General features: G+C 32.6%; 1 protein-coding gene across 1 annotated transcript in view; it reads left to right on the top strand.

Annotated features, from left to right (window-relative positions):
• The first annotated feature begins 7,497 nt into the window (after positions 1–7,497).
• LOC128241275 (dynein heavy chain-like) overlaps positions 7,498–23,505 on the top strand; it is a 36,359-nt gene continuing 20,351 nt past the window's right edge. Inside the window, exons 1-2 of the mRNA XM_052958218.1 lie at positions 7,498–7,502; positions 8,223–8,330. Coding sequence (XP_052814178.1) covers positions 7,498–7,502; positions 8,223–8,330 — 113 coding nt within the window. The remainder of the gene's footprint in view (positions 7,503–8,222; positions 8,331–23,505) is intronic.

Here is a 23,505-nt window from a genome sequence, read left to right as displayed (position 1 = left end):
TTAATACATTATTGCCTTCTTTTTTGATAAAAGGAAGTAGCTCCGCATGAGAGGAATTTCATCAAAATGAGTTTTGGAAACATACACAAATTGCACGTTATCCGCAACGAAAGACGGCAGAGAAGAAATTATGTTCTTAGCTTGAGCGGCTGTTCTCAAAGTCATTTACTGGGGTCATGGGCTGGACTTATGGGCTGACATATGGACTGTGTTTGCACTGTCCAATGTCACAACCTTGGATTGTGTATTGTAAATCTGAACACATTAGGTCAGTTTAGAAAATTAAGAACATAAAGAGATCAGCTAATGTGAGGATACCACAACTATAATTCCAGAGAGATTTGATCAGACTTGATAGGGATCACATTCAAATATATAAAAGCATAGAGTTAAAACACATCTGCTGAAACCTTACATTTGAGTTACCTCATCACATTGAATCACATGTAATGCTTTGCGTAAAAAATACCATTTCAATTTTTTGACATAATAAGTAATAATAATAAATTATATAATTTCCATTCATCTTTTTTGGGCAAGTTTATACGCACACGTTTTAAATGTAAATATGCTTACCATAATATTTTACAAACAACATGTATTCAAATATGAATGTATACGTTATTAATTTTCAGATAAGTGGTCTTATGTTACTTTAATCATTGTAAATCTTTTCTTGATAGTATTTTCATTACCACCCAAAATTAATTCTCTTCATTGTTTTACATTTTATAAAACATCATGTGCAGTTAATTTATAAAAAAACATTGTTTAACAATTTCAACCGCACGGTTTTACGTTTTCAACATGATCTTGACGAATTGAAAGTAAGCATGACAGTATGTAGACAACTTGTTAATGACCTATATCGTTTCGTGGTCATTCAGTCTTAACAATTTGAATTCGCTGGTACAAATATTTTTTTTAACCTCAAAGGTAAGTATATGAACGCGTTTTAAGAATGGCAAAAAAACAGAAACAGGTTCCGTTATTGTCAATTAGAATTCAACAACCGCCCATTTTCAGGACTAAAAGTGTTTTACTCTATAAGCGGTACAACTGTCAATTGTTGTTTTTCTTTGTTCGTTAATTCCTTTGCAAAATACAAGACGTGATGATACGATGAAAGACAACAACAATCAAGTAATCGACGATCGGCTTCCAATGATTCCTTTTTGGAAATGAGTTACATTAGAACTACAAATATTTCCATATAATAAGCACTATGCATGCACCCACGAGTGTTAACAAAAACAATCAGTAAATGCTTAATTTCCAATTTGTGTTTGATTGCATAATTAACATTCAACGCATCTTATTTTAATAAACACAAAACAAAGGTCATGACAACACTTAAATACTAACAGGTTGTGAATAGTTCTTTAATTTAAGTATATACTTATATTTCTTTCATGCTTTACGATGAAATATGGGGTTTTAACAGTGAAATAACAACAGTGAAAATATCAATTTGATATTTTCACTGCAAAATAAGGAGTGAAAATATCAATTTTCAGAACAACTTTTAAAATCCTTTGTTATTACATGTACTTGCCTTGGTCAAAACAGAACACTGGACTTCAGTAAATTATGTCAAAAAATGTTTAAAAAAATAAAGAAATATTTTATAAATTTAAATAAATATATAATTGGAAATTAACAACTTACCGTTTATTACCGGTTATCCCGTTTATCAAACATTTTACTGATCTTTGAAGCTGAATGTTCGAACATTTGCTTTCATTCCAAACAAATTACAGGCAAAAACAACTGTTCGAACATAAATAAAATTTTACAGCATCGTTCAAATGTATTTTGAACTGTTAACCGTTGTAGTACGTAAAATGAGCTTCCTGGAGAATTCACACAACAATTTACAGATAGATCCGATATTTTTTACCCCACCCACATCTCAAAATGTGTCAATAAACTAGCGTGGCATTTACTCTTCCGGAAAACAAACATTTTAAAGCGAAACAGACTGGTCTCTGACAGTAAGATGACTGAATATTATCTTACTTTAAAAACACGCGTATATGCAGTCTTAAACTAAGAAGAATGGTTAAAATCCAATGAGTATCCACATTTGTTTTGCTAACACATTTGACCTTCCAAATTTTCATTCTATAAATAGCGGCGTAGTAATTTGGTTAAAATAAAAAGTGTTTTCATTATTTTTTGGAACATTAGTGCACTAATAATACATCATGTTTACTATTCATAAAGCTTTGCAATAAAAAACGACCGAATATTAAGCAATAAGAATGAATAGCAAAGAACTATTTCTCAGCAAACCGAAAGTAGAAAAGTTGACAGCTATAATTATGCATGAGGGGCGCCCCACGGGTAGCAGCGTAAAGCCCACCCTTTTCAAAAAAGGGGGTAATTCAGAAATAAATAAAAAAACAAATAAAACTTAAAAAATAAGCATAAAAGAAACAGAAAATTTGTTTATTTCAGTGTAAGATCATATTTAATTTCACTCGTGATCATAAAAAAACTACATTTTCACTCGTGGCTTCGCCACTCGTGAAAATATGTTTTTCTATGACACTCGTGAAATAAAATACGATCTCACACTGAAAAAAACAAATATCCTCTATATCTTGAATAAAAGTACATCAATAACAAAGAACTTGAAACAAAGTGCTGATATGCAACGACGCCTTACGGTCGATTAGTTTACAATATAAATTAATAGGGAGTTTGGTACTGCTTCATTGCGTGATATGAGAAGCATATGGCATAATTGTTGTTTAATTTCAATTTCGGCACAAACGTCTTGGAGTGTATGAAAATATTAGACTCGATTTGATTGTAACACACAATACATACCAATGTGAAATGTGAAACAATTACGTCCCTTAGCAGCAACGTAAGTAGTATTCTATTTTTAAACACAATCAATCATCCGGATTAACAAACCGCTAAGACTGTGAATATGTGTATTCATTTTGCATTTCCTACGTAAGCGTCGAGAAAACTATATAATGTCCATGCCATTTGAAAATTTTCCAAATAGTTAGGCTAATGAACAAATATAGTGTATATGGAGTTAGAATCATTTGATTGCATTTACACCGTCTGTCTGTCCTCCACAACTGCTTAAAATGACTCCTCTTTTTCAACTTACTTGCCATTTGCAAACTTTAGAGGGATGAAGATTGCGTGTTTAACATAAGGTATTATTATATTTAATCTTGTGATTTATGCCGTCGTGATTGATAAAATATATTAACAATATGACAGCCAACAGATGTGTGAAAAGAATTGCCAGCCAATAGATTGGTGAAACAAATGACAGCCAATAGAATGGTGAACACTATGGCAGCCAATAGGTTTTTAAAAACATGACAAGCAGGTAGATTGATAAAAATATGAAATCCTGTAGAATGGTAAAATCATGACGGCAGGTAAATTGGTAAAACAATGACAGCCTATAAATTGGGTAAAAGTATGACAACCAGTGGAATGGGCTAAACCCTGATATCAGTAGATTAGTGCAGATATGACAGCCTTAGTGAAAAATACAACAGCCAATAGACTGAGTTCAATGTCGATAAAATCGTACAAAATATGACATCCAATAGGATGTTACAGAAAGAACCTACATGAATATTGTGACAAATATCTTCTTGTCAGAAATGATTGCCTAATTCTGATATTTGCTAAATGAAAATGCTAATAAAATATTCAAACAGGTATTAAGTATAGTCTTGATGTGAAACAGTCATAGCAGTATTTTTAATATTACTATACTATTAATAACTTACATCGAACACAATTAATAAATACTTTATGAAACGAAATAAATGTGAAATATATGCTTTCAAAATTTCGATTATAAGTATTAATGATTGTCTTTGTAAAACATATAGATTTTGATTTCAAGAAAAAAACCGTCATATGAACAGGCAAATTTATTCATCCTCCGAGTCGGCAGAAATAAAAGTCGATAACTTAACAATATCAACAATAACGAATCGGAAATAGAAACGCATTTTCTTGGATAAAATATATTTGTCAGACTGTCTTAATTGTGTGTTTAACACATAAAAATGGTACATACTATCCTAAATCTGAACCTGAAACTGGTTTGATTAAAACAATATTGTAAACCATTTAATGGCGTGGTCAACTACTGCCATTCGTTTCGGACATATTGAGTTCTCTGATATCATTTTGCAGTTTGATTTATCATGACTAACAGTAAATTATATTACATTACATAAGTTCATGATTCAAACATGGAAAATGAAATTATACGTACCCTGAGAGCAGAAAGTGTGACTGTGCTAAGCGGTTTCATAATAGTTTATGCTTCTTGGAATATCAACAAGTTTAAACAGAAAACGGTGAAACGTTTCTCATTTGGTTCATTTACTGCTGTTTGCACTCGGAATCGTGGCGATTGAACCACTATTGTACGCATAGTATCATCGCTATTGTGTACGCGAATGAAACAGACCACACACTCTTCAAAAAAAATTACCAATAACTGATGTGATTGACGCTCTGGAACGGTCAGTTAAACATGAGATGATTTGAAGTTTAGAAGCCTTAAAAAAGAAATTTTAATTTACACCGGAGGAAATAAAAATAGCTGCCAACAACATAAAAATAACTATTACCCTATTACCCGTGTTCAGAATAAAGTTTAGTAATGCAGTGATTTATTCAGCGAGCTCATTTGGAGACGTTGAAAGAGGTCATATAAAGAATATATAAGGTCAATGACTGCTTTTGCTTAAATTTAAGAAATTCAGTATCTGCTCAAGCATGTCTTGTGGTGAAACTAGGTGTATGTACCTATTTTAAAATAGCGTTTCGAATCAATGTGATCAAGGCCAAAGTCAGTGCAAAAACAACAACTGGATAATGTATTTTATCTTATAAATGTAGTTGTGAAATATGTGTAGTGATCACATTTGGTATATCGCATACGCAGATGGTTGAAGAAACAATGTGGTGAACACAACTTGAAATAAGATATTCAAAACTTTAATATCAACATGTCCATAGTGTGCATGATTTCTTCGCATTCGCACAGTTCTTGAAGACTTGTATTCCCACTTCCCGCCAGACGTTTTTTTTTTGCAACTGAATTGGTGACACCGGAAATGGAAACATCTGGTTACTGTGCGTATGTTCCACTAAAAGGACAAATAGCTGTAGTGATGTGCTTACTTTGCACTAAATCCTAGTTTGTACTTGTTTGAAGAAAAAACAACTGAAGGTCTTCATTAGCACTTTAACCCCAGTTGTAAATGAAAAGTTACAATAATGGATATATCAGTTTGCAGTTTTTTGAAGATACAAATAACGGAAGGTCTTAAAAAGTACTTTAATTCTATCTGTAAATGAAAAATTACAAGTTTATAATGATTTATTTGAATTTGGCCAAACCAAAGCGTTAGCGCCAACATATAGTCTTCGGGTGGATGAAATGTTTATTAAGTCTTTAATTTAGACTAAGTCAGAGGAGTTGCACTGTAGCTCCGACATGATTTGTTCGTGTTCATGTGAGCACTGTATCTTGTCTTTGAGCATTTGAAGTCATTTATCAGTTAATATGGTTTGTTTTACTTTATTCCTCCATTTTTGAAGTGAATGATGTCACCAATTTAGCCTTTGGTTTACGTTCGCAATTATTGATAACTGCTGGGTATGTGTATTTATTAAAGGGTTTAAACCTCTACTTAACTCTTGTTTCGCAGACATGTTCAATGCTGTAACTCAAAATCTCATCGATAAAGATATGTTGGTACATGTGACGGCTGTCTGTGTTGTATGTACGTTGCCTCACGTTAAGTGCATGTTAGGCCATATTCCTTGTGCGTTGAAGGGTATATATTGAATGGTGGGTGTAGTTTTTAATCATAAACTCAAACATGAGATTGGCAAACTGTGTTTATTCCATCTATCATCGAAGAGTTCTGTCAAATGCTTGGTCTAACAGATACCTCTTTGATTGTGAATGCAATCCACGATTGGTTGAGGTGTTTAGTTCATATATTACAATATTTGTTGTTTGCAAGTCAGTTAAACTAGAAGTACCACACGTGTACATACATGCACACTCTAGAGTTCTTCTCATTATATGAGTATCAGTACCATACATCGCATTGCATTGACAATAAACTTATTTTGAAAATAGTATTATTATATTAAAACAATTTAATTATGAAATTAAAATTACAGGACAAATCTACCTTTATGTGGGTTTGTTCATTTCAAGTTCAAAATATGTACAAATACAAAGTACCTAAAAGTTGCATTATTTGCTTGCGCACGTTTTTTTTTTTTTAAGCTATGACAGGTCATCATTTGACCTTAGTTATGCACAACGTATAATAGCATTTTAAATTTTATCGGAATAATAGCTCGTGGGACTCGAAGACGTTGTAAAGAATAGGTCGGGTCGAACTGTTCACGCACTCGTAACGATGGCTGTTAAGCACTAAAACGACATTCGTAATACATGAGTTATCTATTATTTTCATTATGTATTAAATGAATATTTTACTATCAAAATCGATTGCATTATTTCAGAATTGTTTTTTTTTTAATATGTTCATGTCGGCCAGGAGAAGTAACTGATGTATAGGGTTTGATTATCATCACATAACAACCCGTAATTCTTAGTAAAATGTCTTGAATACCATTACGAAATATATATTCGAAAGTGTATATGGTATTCTGTATGACGCTATAGTATTTTATTTGTTTATTGCAACGAAATAATTGAACTTGTCTAAAGTAATATTTCAAAGCGAGACTGAAACATTAATATTCATACCAAAGCTGTTAAATAAAAAATAACTTGTATTAATGCAAAACAACACACTTACACCCGAAAGAAGTCAAAGAGAAGACTTTATCATTTGAGTGTATGGACAATATTTTTGTAAGTTCTAATTTTAGATGTGAATGTTTACGCACTATCTATCGTCACACTGTGTGTTAATGACATTAACCGCTGGTGTGACCTTTGCTTCGTTCTGTCCTGCGTGTTGCAGAAGCTGGTTCTATGGTGTGATTTTCGTCAAATCTTCGTACCAGACAAATAAACACATGTCAACAACACAACGGCAACCTTCATAACAATTTGTATGCATCGGGCGATTATATGTGCGGGAATATTATGACATTGATAACTTATTTGGCGTGACAGATATCCTCAAAGAAATATTTTATCCATTGCGATAGGTTCACAGCACTTACAGGCGTTTATATGTCTACGGGGAACTCTAAGTAACAATGGAGTAATCTACAATCTGATTAACAACTGTTGTCAGCTCCAAGCCCATATTCCCATTTAAGTAAGGCGATAAATGTATTGGAAATGAAAAAGCAAATTAGCCTAAAAGAAAGAATATAGTCACATGAGTGGGGTAAATTAAATAATGCCTGAAAAGCCTTAGCTCAATGCAGTATTGGTACACATTAGTGTTGAAAACTTATTTAAGGACCGACAGTTAGGTTTATTACAAGAATATGAAGTAGGTAGTGCATATTTTATTTAATGTTTTAATATTCATGTTCAGTAATATTGTTTATATCACCTGCTAGAGAAATATATACGACTCATGAATGCAACACAAACTGTCTTATTCGTATATAGTCATTGGGTATTGTAAGTAAAGTAAAATATTTTTTTGCCTTTTGTACTCAATTTCAGACTGCATCTGATCTTTTTATATGCATACCGTTTATTGGGGCGTCTGAGAATATTCATTCAGCAAGTGACGATACACTATCGGTATAATAATGTTATGCTAATCAAACCTTATGTTATTGAGAATATTATTGGAGTCACGAAGTATCTATATAACTCAATAGTTATGTTGTATGTATTGTGTTTATTTGGTGCTGAATATCGATCACCGGCCAAGAATTTAGAGGAGGGTGATACAGGGAATTTTAAAAGGAGTAAAACTGCTGGGTGTGTGAGAACTATCACCAACATTTGAGATAATGTTCGCATAGCAGTAATAGAGTGGAAACGACAAGGGTCAAACTAAATTACAGAAGGACTTTGCCTACAGGGGACCAACTTAGATACTGGACGACCTTGCCTACAGGGAACAAACTTAGATACTGGACGACTTTCCCTTCATGGACCAAACAAAGTAACCGGACAACCTTGCTTACATGGGTCAAACTAAGTAACAGGACGACTACAGAGTTCAAACTTATATACTGGACAACTGTGATTACAGGGATCAATCTAAGTTACAGGACGACCTTGCCTACAGGGATCAAACTAAGATACAGGACGGCTTTGACTACAGGGATCAAAAAAGGATACAGGAAGGCTTTGCCTACAGGTAACAAACTAAGTTAGAGGACAGCCATGCCTACCGAGGTTAACCTAAGTTACAAGACGAACATGCCTACAGAGGTCAATCTAAGTTACAAAACGACAACGCCAATAGACACAATATTAAGGCCTGACATACAATATACAAGAAACTCGTCTTTGTCATATAAAGACAACATAACATACTGTTTATGCATGCATGATATGTTTCATTAAGACCATTCATCATCGGAATATAAACGCATCCAGTTGCCATAACATATTTAGACGAACTTGGTAAACAAGAGAAACACGAATCAATATCGACAGACTACATATGAATACAAACCGGGTAATAATAAGAACATCAATAATTGGATTATACACCAGTTGTCCAAACAAAGCCAAAATGTGGCAGTGTGATTGCCTTAGAAGATATAATCTTTCAAATGCCGACTACTATATCCTAATAAGGAACTCTTTCGTAGCATACGAGCAATGTGGATATGCAAATACACTCAATGGTATAAACTAATTGAATTCGTTCAATGCATTTGGGATAAGAAATCGAATCGCTGTTGTATTCGTGGTGTATAATGCAACCAGGTATTTGTTTAGAGTGGCATTTATACCGTATAGCTTGATGGGCGAGTTGTTGGGAGCTCCAGTCCCGACAAATGCCTGTATATTAAGAAAGCTATGCAGGTGTAATATAACTCAGATTGTACGATGATATGGTCATTTGAAGGACTGACTTTTTATTCCAAAACTGAAGGAAAAGATTAAAAAACGGAACCAGGTATTCAATATCTATATAATGTCACGTGGTAGAATATCGTACTAAAGAGCGACAGGTCATGGCTTTGATTTCAACCAGATGTAATGAGCAATGTCTGTGGCATTTTGCACTGACATATTGGTGTGTTTGTGTACAATGTGCAGACTAGGCTCATAAAATATATATCAATACCGGGTCAAAATGGCGGTTCAAGGCAGTCTTGCTAAATAAATATTGCACTTTTAATGGCTTTTAATACACAATTTTATCCTGATATTGTATTGGTGTATTCTATTTGTCAATTAGTTAAATCATATAACAACGTTGCACAGTTATATCACCAGAACTAGGCACGCCAAGCACGGGTCGACACTGTACTCATATTGCAATATTGAAAAATTATTGCGCATACTAATCGTTTGAAATAGTCAGATTTACTCTGATACGTGTGAGTCGAAGGTCCAGTCCTAAGATAAAACAAAATGTTTGGGAAATAGTGTCTAACAAATGTAATATCAGACTGACTGCACTTTTAATATATCCCGACCGGTTATCTTGTACCTTGCTTGACAGCAATTCATCAGCAAGCGATACGCTGTATTAAAAGTTGCTCGAGATAACATGATAAAACAACTTCATCAATCGTAACTACTTTACAATATCCGGCAAGCTTCGGTAAAGACATCGTAAATAATTTTTAAGATATACGAAAATGTGATGACAATATCGTTATCTTGTAACAAATCATTTATCGATTCGTGTCTTAGTTACGCTTTACAGAAACTTGAAATAAGATTAAAAGAAAAAGAAACTTGATACTCTTTGCCATGTGTTCAATTTGCAAGATACATTAAAGGCTGAAAACACAAACAACACTATTTTAATATGGGCGTCCCTATGTTGGACTATTTTTGAAGACCCGTATTAATAATTAATTATTATATTTGGAACATAGCCGAGTCGTTCCGATTGCAACTACATGAGTTCTTCTTTATGATATTAATAATTCGGGTTTTGATGCAGTATCAATTACCTGCAATACGAACATATGTCTGTAAAACAGTTTAAGACTTACATTGCGTGCCTGCGTTAAAATACATCTTCTTAACAAGTCAAAAATCTGAAGCTATCCGATGTACAGTTATGTCAAATTTGTATGCCTAGTTACACATGTTTTTTGCACTATTTGATGCATGTTTAGAAAACCACTGTTTAAATGAATCACCAAACAGTGCCATTAATTGACTTAATGTCATTCATGCCAGATTTTGAAAAAATGTTTCTATCATGACGTACTTAGGTTCATTTAAGTTATTAACAAGCTATACCATCTAAAATGATAACAAAATCATACCATGTCATAAATTATCAAAATCAAACATTATTGCAAATGGTTTGATTGACAAACAACCTCATTCGTAAGTCGTCTACTTTAAATCCAATCCCGACGACGTTTAATCTACAGTACCCTCCACAACCTGTTATTACGCGTCTCGTACATAAATTCAGTACGCTATTTTTCCTACACTTTTTCGTGTTAGCTTTATATGATGTATAGGGTAGTTAATCACTCATTTCCTCCCGGCATGCTTGCAACGGCAAGAATGCGCACTTTCGCTCATTTAGCTTGTTTGTGCTGCATTTGCATATGTTTATCACGTCTTTCGAGGAGGGATAGACAATCCGTTACAACATTCCTCGCAGTGTTATTGTATTGTTATACTAATTTGACGTCAAATTTGACAAATAAAATACGCACTTTTAAAGTACCTTTTATGTACCTGCTAATTACCCTTTAAAATGACATTTTTTTTTTTCATTTTTTTTGTATAATTATTTTTTTCTATAACCACTGTAAAAATAGTAATTATCAATTACTTCGTTATAAATGCAATTGAAATCGACGCCAAATATCCTATTTATTTTGAGTAGGTTTGCGAAAGAATATTTGCGCATGCACATTAGGCTACTGTATGAAACGGTATCAACAAACTTCTAACACGGATATTTTTTTGAAGTTTCCATATTTGGGTACAAACAATTTCATTATTGACCAAAAACTACAAAGTATGCAATATCGAATATGAAATATCAAAACATAGGATTGGGCTGGAAGATGGTAAACAACTTATTTTCTGCTTTCAAACCTGCACTTTTCTAGGCGAAGGTTCAATTGGTAAAAAATAAAACTCTATAGTTAATCAGTGTTTTCGTCGAATCATTGCTGATTCTTTATGGGGTGTTTTATGACTAATTCGTATTCTCAATACACTAATACCCAAGGTTCGTTCGTTTGAAGGGGTTATAAACTATTCGGATAGGCTAAAGAAGAAATTGTTGAATGTGATTGGATACTTAATTCCCTTTGATGTCGCAAAGTGAATTGGTTCATACGTACGCATTTGTTAATAAATCGAAAAAACTGTCCAGTGCTTTTTTGTATTCAATTAGATACATCTAATGACGCCAGCATTCCGTAGCATATTCAATACAGGCATTGATATACAGAAAACTTGAAAGTGCGTTATATAAATGGAAAAAAGAAACACATGTTTTGTGGCTGATGTCTAAAGGAAAAGTCTTTAAATGCAACAACATGCTGACAAAGTGTTATGCCTTGTACATACGTGTTATATAAACACGTACATACATTCAAGGAAAGTCGAGGTCAAATGACGCAACAATAATAGGTTCGCTACGTTATATTTGTTCACCATGATGTTTTTTTCTCGTATCAAAGTGATGACTACTTAAAACAAGAATTCAAAATATGCATAATGGCGTTTTCGAAATTTCGATTTATAATGGAAAAAACATGTGTAACAACCCATTTATTTCATCTAAGCATCTATAGTATTCAACGTGTCGTAGATGTATTGTTAATGTAGCTTCTGAATGTCGTGCACTTTTTTGTCTTTTATTTGTATAATATGAAAGTGGTAAATCAGGAACTCACATGAGTGAGCTATTTTAAGATATATAGGATTGATTAAGCCAAATTACCCGTTCTAAAATCCCGGTGAAATCACTTCTATCTGAAAACCAGTATGTATTATTCGCTATCTTATTAATCTTGCCAACTATTATTTGCTCAAGTACGGCCGATATATATAAAGTATGTTAGTACATGCATTGATAAGCCTGATCCTGGTATTATGGCGATTTTCTTTAACAACTACGAAAACACAAAATGTTAGTTTCGAAACTGAGTGTTTCGCTCAATGACCTTTTGAATGAGTATTTGAAACTAAAATGGTACAATCTTGCAATTGAAATGTCTTTTAACTTTCGTAAATAAACGTCATGTTTTTACTCATCATCAACGAGTATCGTTGGCTAGCTTTTCTTACATATATAGCATTTTTAACTTGATGTAGGTGAGTGTGTAGTTCCGGTTCCGGTGATATTAGTCTATCTCTGAGTATGCAGTTGAAACCAACTATACACAACGCTGTTGTCAGGCTAAAGCTCATAATTCCATTTATCAAATACTACAAATGTCGCAGTTATAAAGGAAAAAAGCTCGAAAGCAGCAAAAAGTCACTGGATAAGGCATGCAATGGTAATGCCGAGACTGTGTTTAACAAACATTTCACTAGATCAAGCACAAATAATAAAATCCAAGACGTCCTTCAAAACATGAGTCATTAGATCTAGCATAATGAATTTAATCCGAAACCTCCTTCAAAGCATGAATCATTGGATCAAGCATAATGGAGTTAATCCGAGACTTTCTTTAAAACATGAATTATTGGATCAAGCATAATGATGTAAATCCCAGACTTCCTTTAAAACATGAATCATTGGACCAAGCATAATGAAGTATATCCTAGACTTTATTTTAAACATGAGTCATTGGACCAAGCATAAGTGAACTTAATCCGAGACTTTCTTTAAAACATGATACATTGGACCAAGCATAAGTGAACTTAATCCGAGACTTTCTTTTAACATGATACTTTGGACCAAGCATAAGTGAATTAATCGGGGACTTCCTTCAAAACATGAGTCATTAGATCAAACATAAGTAAACTTAATCCGAGACTTTCTTCAAAACATTGGTCATTGGATCAAGCATAATGAAGTAAAACCTAGACTTCCTTTAAAACATGTGTCATAGGATCAACTTTGATAATGTAACACCGAGAACGTCTTGAAATAAATTAGTCACATGATCAAGAATAATTATTCCGAAAAACACAGTGGTCACTGGATCGTTGGTTATGGCAAATTATTGAATCAAGCATTGCGTATTGATTCTTGAAATGTTTTCAAACAAATAAGCCACTGGGTAAAGCATACGTTAGTGATGCTGATAATGCTCTAAAACAAATAAAACAGTAGATATATCATAGTGTAATCATTCTGAAAATATCTTTAAACAAATGCCGAGGACAGGTTTGAAACAAGTTGCCACTAGATCAAGTATAATGAAGTCATGATAAGAAAGTTTGAAAAAAAATCTGGTTAGATCATTATTTGTATTTTGAGGTTTATTTAAACAAATAAATCATTGGATAGGTCATAAAGTAGTAAGTTATGCAGGGAACATCTTCAAACTGGGTCGAACATAAAGTCGTAATTTCGAAGAAGCCTTAAAACATTAGTCAATAAATCGTGTATGTAGAGATTATATATCGAACATAACTTTAAGCAAATTAGTTACTAGATCAAACAAACTGTAGGTATTTCGGTATTGTCTAAATACAAGCAATTCACTGTATCAAACATGATGAGAATATACCGAGAAGGTATTTAAACATTACATTCAATGAATCGTGCATGATTTTATGATGCCATGGACATCTTACACCGGGGAACAAGCAAATATGCCTGGATAAAATATTTAGATTTAATTAACCAAACACACTACATAAGATACACAAAATGCCACTAAATAACATAGACATAATAGAAACATATTAAAAAGGTGAATACAACTATCCATGATCAGAATAAATGTATGCCCATGTACCAGAATACCTATTTAGAGCCTAACTGACATTAACAAGAGACACAAGATGCCCCAAACAACACACTAATTTTGATATCCGAGAAAGCGGAGAACCATGATAAACCCCATTCGTCTTTGGGATCACTAACTGAAAAAACACTGTAACGGAAACACGGAAGAAAACGTTTAAAGCAAAAACAACTACAGTCGGTGGAAACATTTGATCGGTATTTAAATTTCGTGAAACTAACAATCCGTTTTAGATATTCAATTGAAAATGGTTCAGAGGTGGTAAAATACATATTGAACGAGCATGCAAGTCTCTGGTTCGACTGAAAGTGCGTTGAGGTTTTCACCTCAGAACACCATATAAAGCCTAAAGTACAGTCCATTTTAAATATATATTAAAAGAGTTATATGTCAAAACATATGATCACACAGAAATTCTCCCCGTGATTCAAGTTCTGTAGATAGCATTCACAAACAGTTCGTTTGATCTTATATCAATGGAATGTCTGAATTGCCTGCCTGTCATTGACACACTCTTTATCAAAGCTTGTTCTTATTGAACGAGCGACGATGATGTTTGTTTATAATTTTTTCTGCACTTCATGCTTAGCAACGCGTACTTATATTCGACCATTTATCATAATAATAAAGAGAAAATGAGAATTAAAATTAACACCAATAAATTATTATTATTGTTATTATCATTATCATTATCATTATTATTTTTATCATAATTATTATTTTGATTATGATTATGATTATTTTTATTATTATTATTATTATTATTATTATTATTATTATTATTATTATTATTATTATTATTATTATTATTATTATTATTATTACTATTTTTGTGATTATTATTATTATTAATATTGTAAAATTTGCGAGCTTATTAGTGCTAAGTTGAAATGAATGGTATTTACTTACAAAATGATTCACTCTCAGAGCTTCTCCTTATAATTTATCGACATTGGTAGAAAGGACCAATATAAAATATCAACAAAATAACCAAATAAGTAATATTAATAAATTTACGATCCATTATGTATGCAAAAAACATTCTGAAACGTTTTTATTAAGTTTATAAATGCTTGCCATAATTTCTTATTTTAACTGAACACTTATTTTTACTCAGCACTCTTTTACCGAACACTCGAGTTCACTGGCGGTTCAAACTTTCCAACCAGGCGTAAAGTCCTATCTCACTAACAGTTTTAGAGATTCATTGCATTATTTTTCCGGTTTTGAGAATGACGTTCCATTGTCGTTTGTTTAAGCATTTTACCGGTTAATGTGCTGGCGCGCAATGAATGTCATACAGAGCAATATTGTTTCCTGCAAAATACCGATGTTTAACAATTTAATTAAACTGTTTATTATTATGGTCTCTTAAACCATCGCATCTTTCGTAAAATTGGCATTCACACAAATAATTATGCAGCGATTATATCTGTAAATGCATTAAATCCATTCTTGTTGTCACTTAAATTTAGTTTTAACTGACAAATTGGACTGTTATAAAAACCTGTACTCCGGTTTAAATGTTTTTACTGCACTGTTTATGTTCATATTTTCGTGTTCGTTTCTGTATTCTTTAGCCTTGTTAATGCAATTTCAAACTTCATGTTGTCATTCTCTACTCTTGTACGGTTGCACTTAAAACCAGTCAAATTATTGTAGGGGGGTTATCTGGAACGTTGTGTTAATACATTTTATAATTATATTAGAGGGCATCCAGAATGTTGTAATGATACAGTTTATAATAGGTGTAATAGGGATATCCGGAACGTTGTTTTAATACAGGTAACAATGAATGTAAGTGTGATTTTGGAACATTGTTTTAATACAGGTAACAATGAATGTAAGTGTGATTTACGGAACATTGTTTTAATACAGGTAATAATGAATGTAAGTGTGATTTACGGAACATTGTTTTAATACAGGTAATAATGAACGTAAGTGTGATTTACGGAACATTGTTTTAATACAGGTAACAATGAACGTAAGTGTGATTTACGGAACATTGTTTTAATACAGGTAATAATGAACGTAAGTGTGATTTACGGAACATTGTTTTAATACAGGTAATAATGAACGTAAGTGTGATTTACGGAACATTGTTTTAATACAGGTAATAATGAATGTAAGTGTGATTTACGGAACATTGTTTTAATACAGGTAATAATGAATGTAAGTGTGATTTCGGAACGTTGTTTTAATACAGGTAATAATGAATATAAGTGTAATTTACGGAACATTGTTTTAATACAGGTAATAATGAACGTAAGTGTGATTTACGAACATTGTTTTAATACAGGTAATAATGAACGTAAGTGTGATTTACGAACATTGTTTTAATACAGGTAATAATGAACGTAAGTGTGATTTCGGAACGTTGTTTTAATACAGGTAATAATGAATGTAAGTGTGATTTCGGAACGTTGTTTTAATACAGGTAACAATGAATGTAAGTGTGATTTTCGGAACGTTGTTTTAATACAGGTAACAATGAATGTAAGTGTGATTTACGGAACATTGTGTTAATACAGGTAACAATGAATGTAAGTGTGATTTCGGAACGTTGTTTTAATACAGGTAACAATGAATGTAAGTGAAATTTCGGAACATTGTGTTAATACAGGTAATAATGAATGTAAGTGAGATTTCCGGAACATTGTGTTAATACAGGTAATAATGAATGTAAGTGTGATTTACGGAACATTGTTTTAATACAGGTAATAATGAATGTAAGTGTGATTTACGGAACATTGTTTTAATACAAGTAATAATGAATATAAGTGTGATTTCCGGAACGTTGTTTTAATACAGGTAATAATGAATGTAAATGTCATTTCCGTAACATTGTGTTAATACAGGTAACTATGAATGTAAGTGAGATTTCCGGAACATTGTGTTAATACAGGTAACAATGAATGTAAGTGAGATTTCCGGAACATTGTGTTAATACAGGTAACAATGAATGTAAGTGTGATTTCCGGAACATTGTGTTAATACAGGTTATAATGAATGTAAGTGAGATTTCCGGAACATTGTGTTAATACAAGTAATAATGAATATAAGTGTGATTTCCGGAACGTTGTTTTAATACAGGTAATAATGAATGTAAATGTCATTTCCGGAACATTGTGTTAATACAGGTAACAATGAATGTAAGTGAGATTTCTGGAACATTGTGTTAAAACAGGTAACAATGAATGTAAGTGAGATTTACGGAACATTGTGTTAATACAGGTTATAATGCGTGTTAAGGGGTTACCTGGAACGTTATGTTAATAAAAAGATAGACAGACAGACAGACAGACAGACAGACAGACCCTTCAATTATTTCTGTTACTTTGTTAACCATTGCATACACAATTATATATCAGTGATTTTGTTCTAAATGGAAAAAAAATTCCGGCGAAAAAAGGAGATTGAAGATAAAATCATTCTCGGTTGGTTTCGTATTATACAACTAAATAACTTAATAAGACCTTTCAATGTGATCGTTATTTGCCTCATATATATTTATTGATATCATATATTTCTGTATGATATGCTTGTTTCCGTTATGTTTAAGAAAGCGCACGTCCTGATTACACGTACGGGCTTCAGAGAGGTGTTTCTTGTTACCAACATTTGCCCTTCATTGATCATTTGTGAGTGAAAAAGAGCCTTTTACTATAGTATATATAATTTCAAATGCATAGTAACCTGCCTTTTCACAATCTGTAGCATAGTCTTCTAAAAATACAAATTATGTATGTATCATCCCTAGCAACCAATAATATTTTGTCCAAGCAATACTAGTACACTGCTCTTTGCCTGTCAAAATGACCCTTGTACTGGTGATATCCCGGGAAACGGACTCGGATGATACATACTTTTAATCTTAAAGCTGTTTTTAGAACCATTACAATACATTTTTAATTACAATTTTTTGCTTTACCTTAGTGCTATCTTAAATTATTTTTTCAGTAACATTTACACTAATTCGAAAGCAATCACATGCACGCTTTATAGAACTTACTCGCGTGCCCTACTACCTCCCTACAGTATAAATGCAAGAACAAATGCGATCAATCATTAAATAAACAACTAAAGATAACGAAACCGGAGTCCTAGTATACGTACAGGCCATTTCAGTGTCCTTTTTCGTTAGTTATATCGAATTAAACAATTAAACAAGTTAAACACTCGATAAAAGCAAGCGTCATTGAATAAAATAATTGATGCGTATGGGATCTGTTTGTTATATTTGTATCTCAGCATGTGGTATTTATACGTTGTGTCTTTTGTTCATTGTTTTTGGGTTATTTTCTTTTGTCTTTTAGCAGGTGTTTATCCTTTCCGACTATTGGGATTGTCTCTGTAGTTTTTATTATACTATTGAAATCGAAAGATTTATTATCAAGCTTTTCAATGGTGGGCATATTCTGATTAAATAGCAGGTGTTTTATACGCGAAACCAATTATGCGTATGTCTGCATTATTAATGAAGATCGTTATCGAGTTTAATGAACGTTTAGCCTTCAGTTTAAATTGAAGAAATATGTAGGATTTACACACCTATCATTGTTATATCCATGCTAACATTGCCAGGCGTTTCCTGATTTGAGTTTTACTTTGTTTACGAACAAAGAATCTCCAACCTCAATCGAAATAGGAACCGGAAATAAGCCAGTGTATGTGTCAAATCTGTCAGTTATTCTGTCGCTGAGACCTGTTGTTTTGCATGAATTGAAAGAGATTTTATGAGATCAGATATCAGTAAACCAGTTGAATTCGTATAAAATACACAATCTTACGATACCAGGTCCAGGGACACAATCCGTCAATAATCACATCATTTACAACAAACACATCTTGATAGATGCATTGATCAAAACAGTCTCCTTTTATTTACAAAAACACTTCCTTTTAAAACCTTCATCTAAGTCAATGTCCGAGAGTTGTATGTACACACTTATTTAAATTGCACGAACATGTGATACACTTGCCAGAAACAGTTAATCGTTAAATATATAAGGTTATAAGGAGATGTTTCAGTACAGTTAATTTAATATGAAATAACAGAGAACTGGTAAATTGAAAATGAGAATACTTAACTGCTACGAACGAAATACAATGAAACTTGTTAAATATTATGAGCTTTGCTAAATGAGTGGGCATTTTTGCTGTCAACATGTGTGCCAAGTTTTCTTTTATATGTATTTAACTGTTTTCCAAATTGTATAGTAAAAGCTAATCTTTTGCACAACGATGCCGAAAAAGAGGCAAGCTGAAACGAACAAAGCACTATGATATACAAGAACATATTTTTTACATTGCAGAATTGAATAACGACTCATCGAGGTAAGCAATCTCACATAACCAACCCAACTTTGTTGTTGGTAAACAAGGGATATTCGGTTTATATTGGTTTGTTCAGAGACCGTCAAGGAATAAACCCATCATACTCAGCCAGTGGCTATTTTGGATGAAGAAGTTTGCTGTATTTCTTAATGACCCTACCACATGTGACTTAATTCTTGCTTTTAGAGAACATTGCTCTTTTTCCTTCCACGACATTGCTCGACTTTAACCAAAACAACACTTAAAACATACGCGGTAGCAACAATAATTTATTTGTTTGGGTTCACGGTAGATGCATTAAGGCATGTGTGAACAATAACTATTAAAATGTTAATTGCTATTGACAAGTCAGTCATAAAATGTTACCCTTAACGGATTCATTATGAATACAAAACAGTCATGCCCACGAAATCAGCTGGCTGATAATAGTGAACGTTATTGGTATGATCCCAGGTGCAAATAATTGCAAATGCATATTATAAAGCTTACCGGACTCATATGCTTAAAATATGCAAATAAAAGGCAGGAACTAAGTGGAATGGAAAATCATGCTGAACTTTTGTTGGATTTATAGCACTGAAGAATCGGGTTCAATGTCGGTATGACTTCAATGATTGTTAGGTAAGAATCATGACATTAAATGAGTAATTCATGTCTATCGAAGTACGTATATAATACTTAAAACTATACTATTAACCTTTTGTTCACGAACTTTAAATTTAGCACGTTTAACGTACTTTACCATTATTTGTGTACGGATATTGTTTGTTGAACATAGTCTGATATTTCCGAAAACAAGACCACACTACTTTCACTAATCTAGATTACAGTCCGCGATAATAATATGCCAAATAATAAAATGCCTAACAGCAACTGTTTTCTTAACAAAACCCAGCCTAGCTCGTTTTCCTGGCAAAACTCTTACATCTTGAGGATCGGGCAATAAATTCATAGGATTTGAACACAATACATAGTAAGCACTCGCTCTTTTCTATCGACAACGCTTATTTTATTGAAGAAGTTGCTATGTCTTCAAAAATAAGTGTCGCAGTTGTAATCATTGTTTAAAATGATGTGACTGGATTGCATTCCCTTGGCTCCATGTATTATTTGTTAAATGTATAAAACGATTTCTTAATTAGATATATTAATGTCTTATAATGAACAATATCACTTTGATCTGATCGACAACTATGTTTTATTTATTTATTATTATTTATTGTTCAAGTATGATATAAAAGTCATCCAAGCCGATCCTTATTATAGCCCTAAAAGCTACAGTTCGTCGTAAAATTGTATATATTTTTTTTAAATATTTAAATATTATAGACCAAATCTTCCTTACCATACAGTTTGGTGATATATAGAAGATACAAGAATATTTTTTATGGTCGCGTACATGTTAATAAGTAACATTTGCTAATATTTTCATCATTTTGTTTCGACATGAATAACAAACATACATACCAAATCAAAACATAGCAAGGAGCTGGTGACCTGGAAATAAATGCATAAAGTTTTAGAAAGGTACAATATTTGAACAGTTTTTTGTAAAGCCGTTCTCTTGTAATAATCATGGAAACAATTATTAAAAGTACGAAATCCTGTCCAGTGGGTGTATTAAGTATTGTTCATGAGGCATTGTTCAACCTATTGTGTTTATTAAATATCATTGTGAGGATGCACATTTAACTGTTAGGTGTAGATTATGAAAATGCAAAGACAACTTTAATCTTTCCGGTCTTTCATGAAAGTTTCTTATTTTTGAATTGTATCTTGCCGAGGAAATACAGAATGTCGTTTTGAAGCTGTTCGATCAATCGAAGTTTGGCGATATTATGAACGAATATGTAGCTCTACAAACATCAGTAATTAATATGAACATGTTTGGAAAAATGATCCGTGTGAAACATACAATACATACACAGTATGAACCCAGCATTCTCAGTGTGATTGAAACAGTTAATTGACAATTTCGATAAATTGCACATCATTATCGAAAACCCCTAGGATCGGCTAACATTTACTCCATATTTATAAGTATCTTCAAGACACTGTAGTTGGTTCAAATGACTAGAAACAAAAAAACATAGGAAAATGAGTCGCATCTGGCATATTGTAGTATTATTGGCAAAAGTTTTATGATATTTATCTAGTTTTTTTATGAAAAGGAACGCTTATTTGATCGATGACATTCCTCTGTATGTAATTTGTAATTAAAACAGCTATACAATACTTCTATACAAGAAAGAAATACGTTCAAATATGCCGACAGTAATATTTCGTTACACAAGCTTTTCGAAATAAATATATTATTGTCCCTCAAAACAGACAAGAACTATTTGTGTATTATTCGATCAGGTATTTGTTTTGATATCGGTATCAGCAAGACATCCATCCTTGGTCGATACTTGAATCTATACAAACTTAGTGCCTGCAAACAACTACCTACGTACGTCATTTATATGTAGCGGTTTTATCCTCATCGATGGTGTCTGGTGATTATCTATAACTTCTTGAATATATAAATGATTTTTATGATACAATATTCGAATGCAAGAACTCTTGTATTGTATTGATAAGCAATTCGTTGATATTTAACTACTATTTGTGTTTTTCTTCATGTACCCCACCGCGATCTTGTTTAAAGGCACACATATCAGAGGCCAATATTTAAATACAAAAACAATGGTTATATAGTTCTCAAGTTTGAATTTGAAAAACATGAATTTGTTGTATTGTTTGGTGAAATTCTTACGCAATATTTCTTCAATTTCAATCAGCAAATAACCAAGGGTAGATCTAGCATATATCGTTATATGGGTTGTGCATGTATCGTTCGAGGGGGCGTTAGTTAGTAGCACAAATCAATGTGCGATCCTACTTCTCCTAAACCGAAGAATTGTTGATATACATTTCAAAATAGTGTTATACTATGAAATCATGGAAGACCAAATTATTACATCGCCTTTTATTGTTCCATTTAAGATAAAATGTAAAAATCGATATTTATTTTTGCCGTCGACCTTACATTTTAATTGTGATTCTTTCGATTCCGATTACTGGAATAGTAACGCATAGCCATTTCTGTAGTTTGCGAGAAGTTTTTCACGCTGGCAACTTGGCTCAGTTGTTAGAGCAAGGTACATCTTAGTATGGTCTTACATTAATGTTATTGTGTTAATGCAATATTGAAAAGAACATAATGTTTTTTTTAGAAATGTGTCTTCAAACAGTCTGTAATCAGTGTAATGGTCCGGAAAAAAGTAGTTCTTATGTTAATGACGAGTGTGAGTAGATTAATCCAGAAAGTATGTTAAAACAGTCTCGTAACGAGTGTAAGTAGATTGTCCGGCACGTTTATGCTAATGGATTAAGACAAATATCGATGTTATATGTTTGTATCCAAATTTGCATGAGATGTCCAATATGTCTCGTTCTTACAAGCCAAACAGACCCAGCCTATCTTTCATCATTATATTATTAGTAGTATTTATTTATAATTATTAGGTCTTATGTAAGAGAAACTAAAATGATCAAGGTCTATTGTTACCTCAGGGTAAATATTGGTTCCGTTTTTACATTTAGCACAATATATCCCGAGAATAAACAGTGAGTATATAACGAACTGGTCTTTAAAATGTACTAGAGCCTATGAGCGTTTGACATGCTGGTAACACTAGTTTAATCTTGAACATAAAGTGCATAATTCTTTGTTATTACGAATGAGTAAGAACAAATCAATAGTTACCTTTCGGAAAATCCTCTATCAATACTATCATCAACAGAAATTAAATAAACCCAATTTCAACATTCATCTATATATATAAGTTCAAACAGTATGTCATAAAGACGTCTGGCACGCCCACCATTTTTTAAGGACAATGATGTAATAAACTAGGTAAGCCATTCTAATAACGACGAAGAAATATTGACTCTGTCTTATAGGTTTTGGACACACGGCACACTTTAAAATACAGACATCACGATAAACGAGATTTTTTCTCCCTTATTCTTTCCCTGTTACTTTGTACATAACATAAACATATCCCAAATAACCATTTTATCAGGGATTTGATTTCGAAATGAGAATGAGAATTATTT

Source organism: Mya arenaria, chromosome 7 (assembly GCF_026914265.1).
Source record: "Mya arenaria isolate MELC-2E11 chromosome 7, ASM2691426v1".
NCBI lineage: Eukaryota > Metazoa > Mollusca > Bivalvia > Myida > Myidae > Mya > Mya arenaria.
This window is presented reverse-complemented; position numbering and strand designations above follow the sequence as displayed.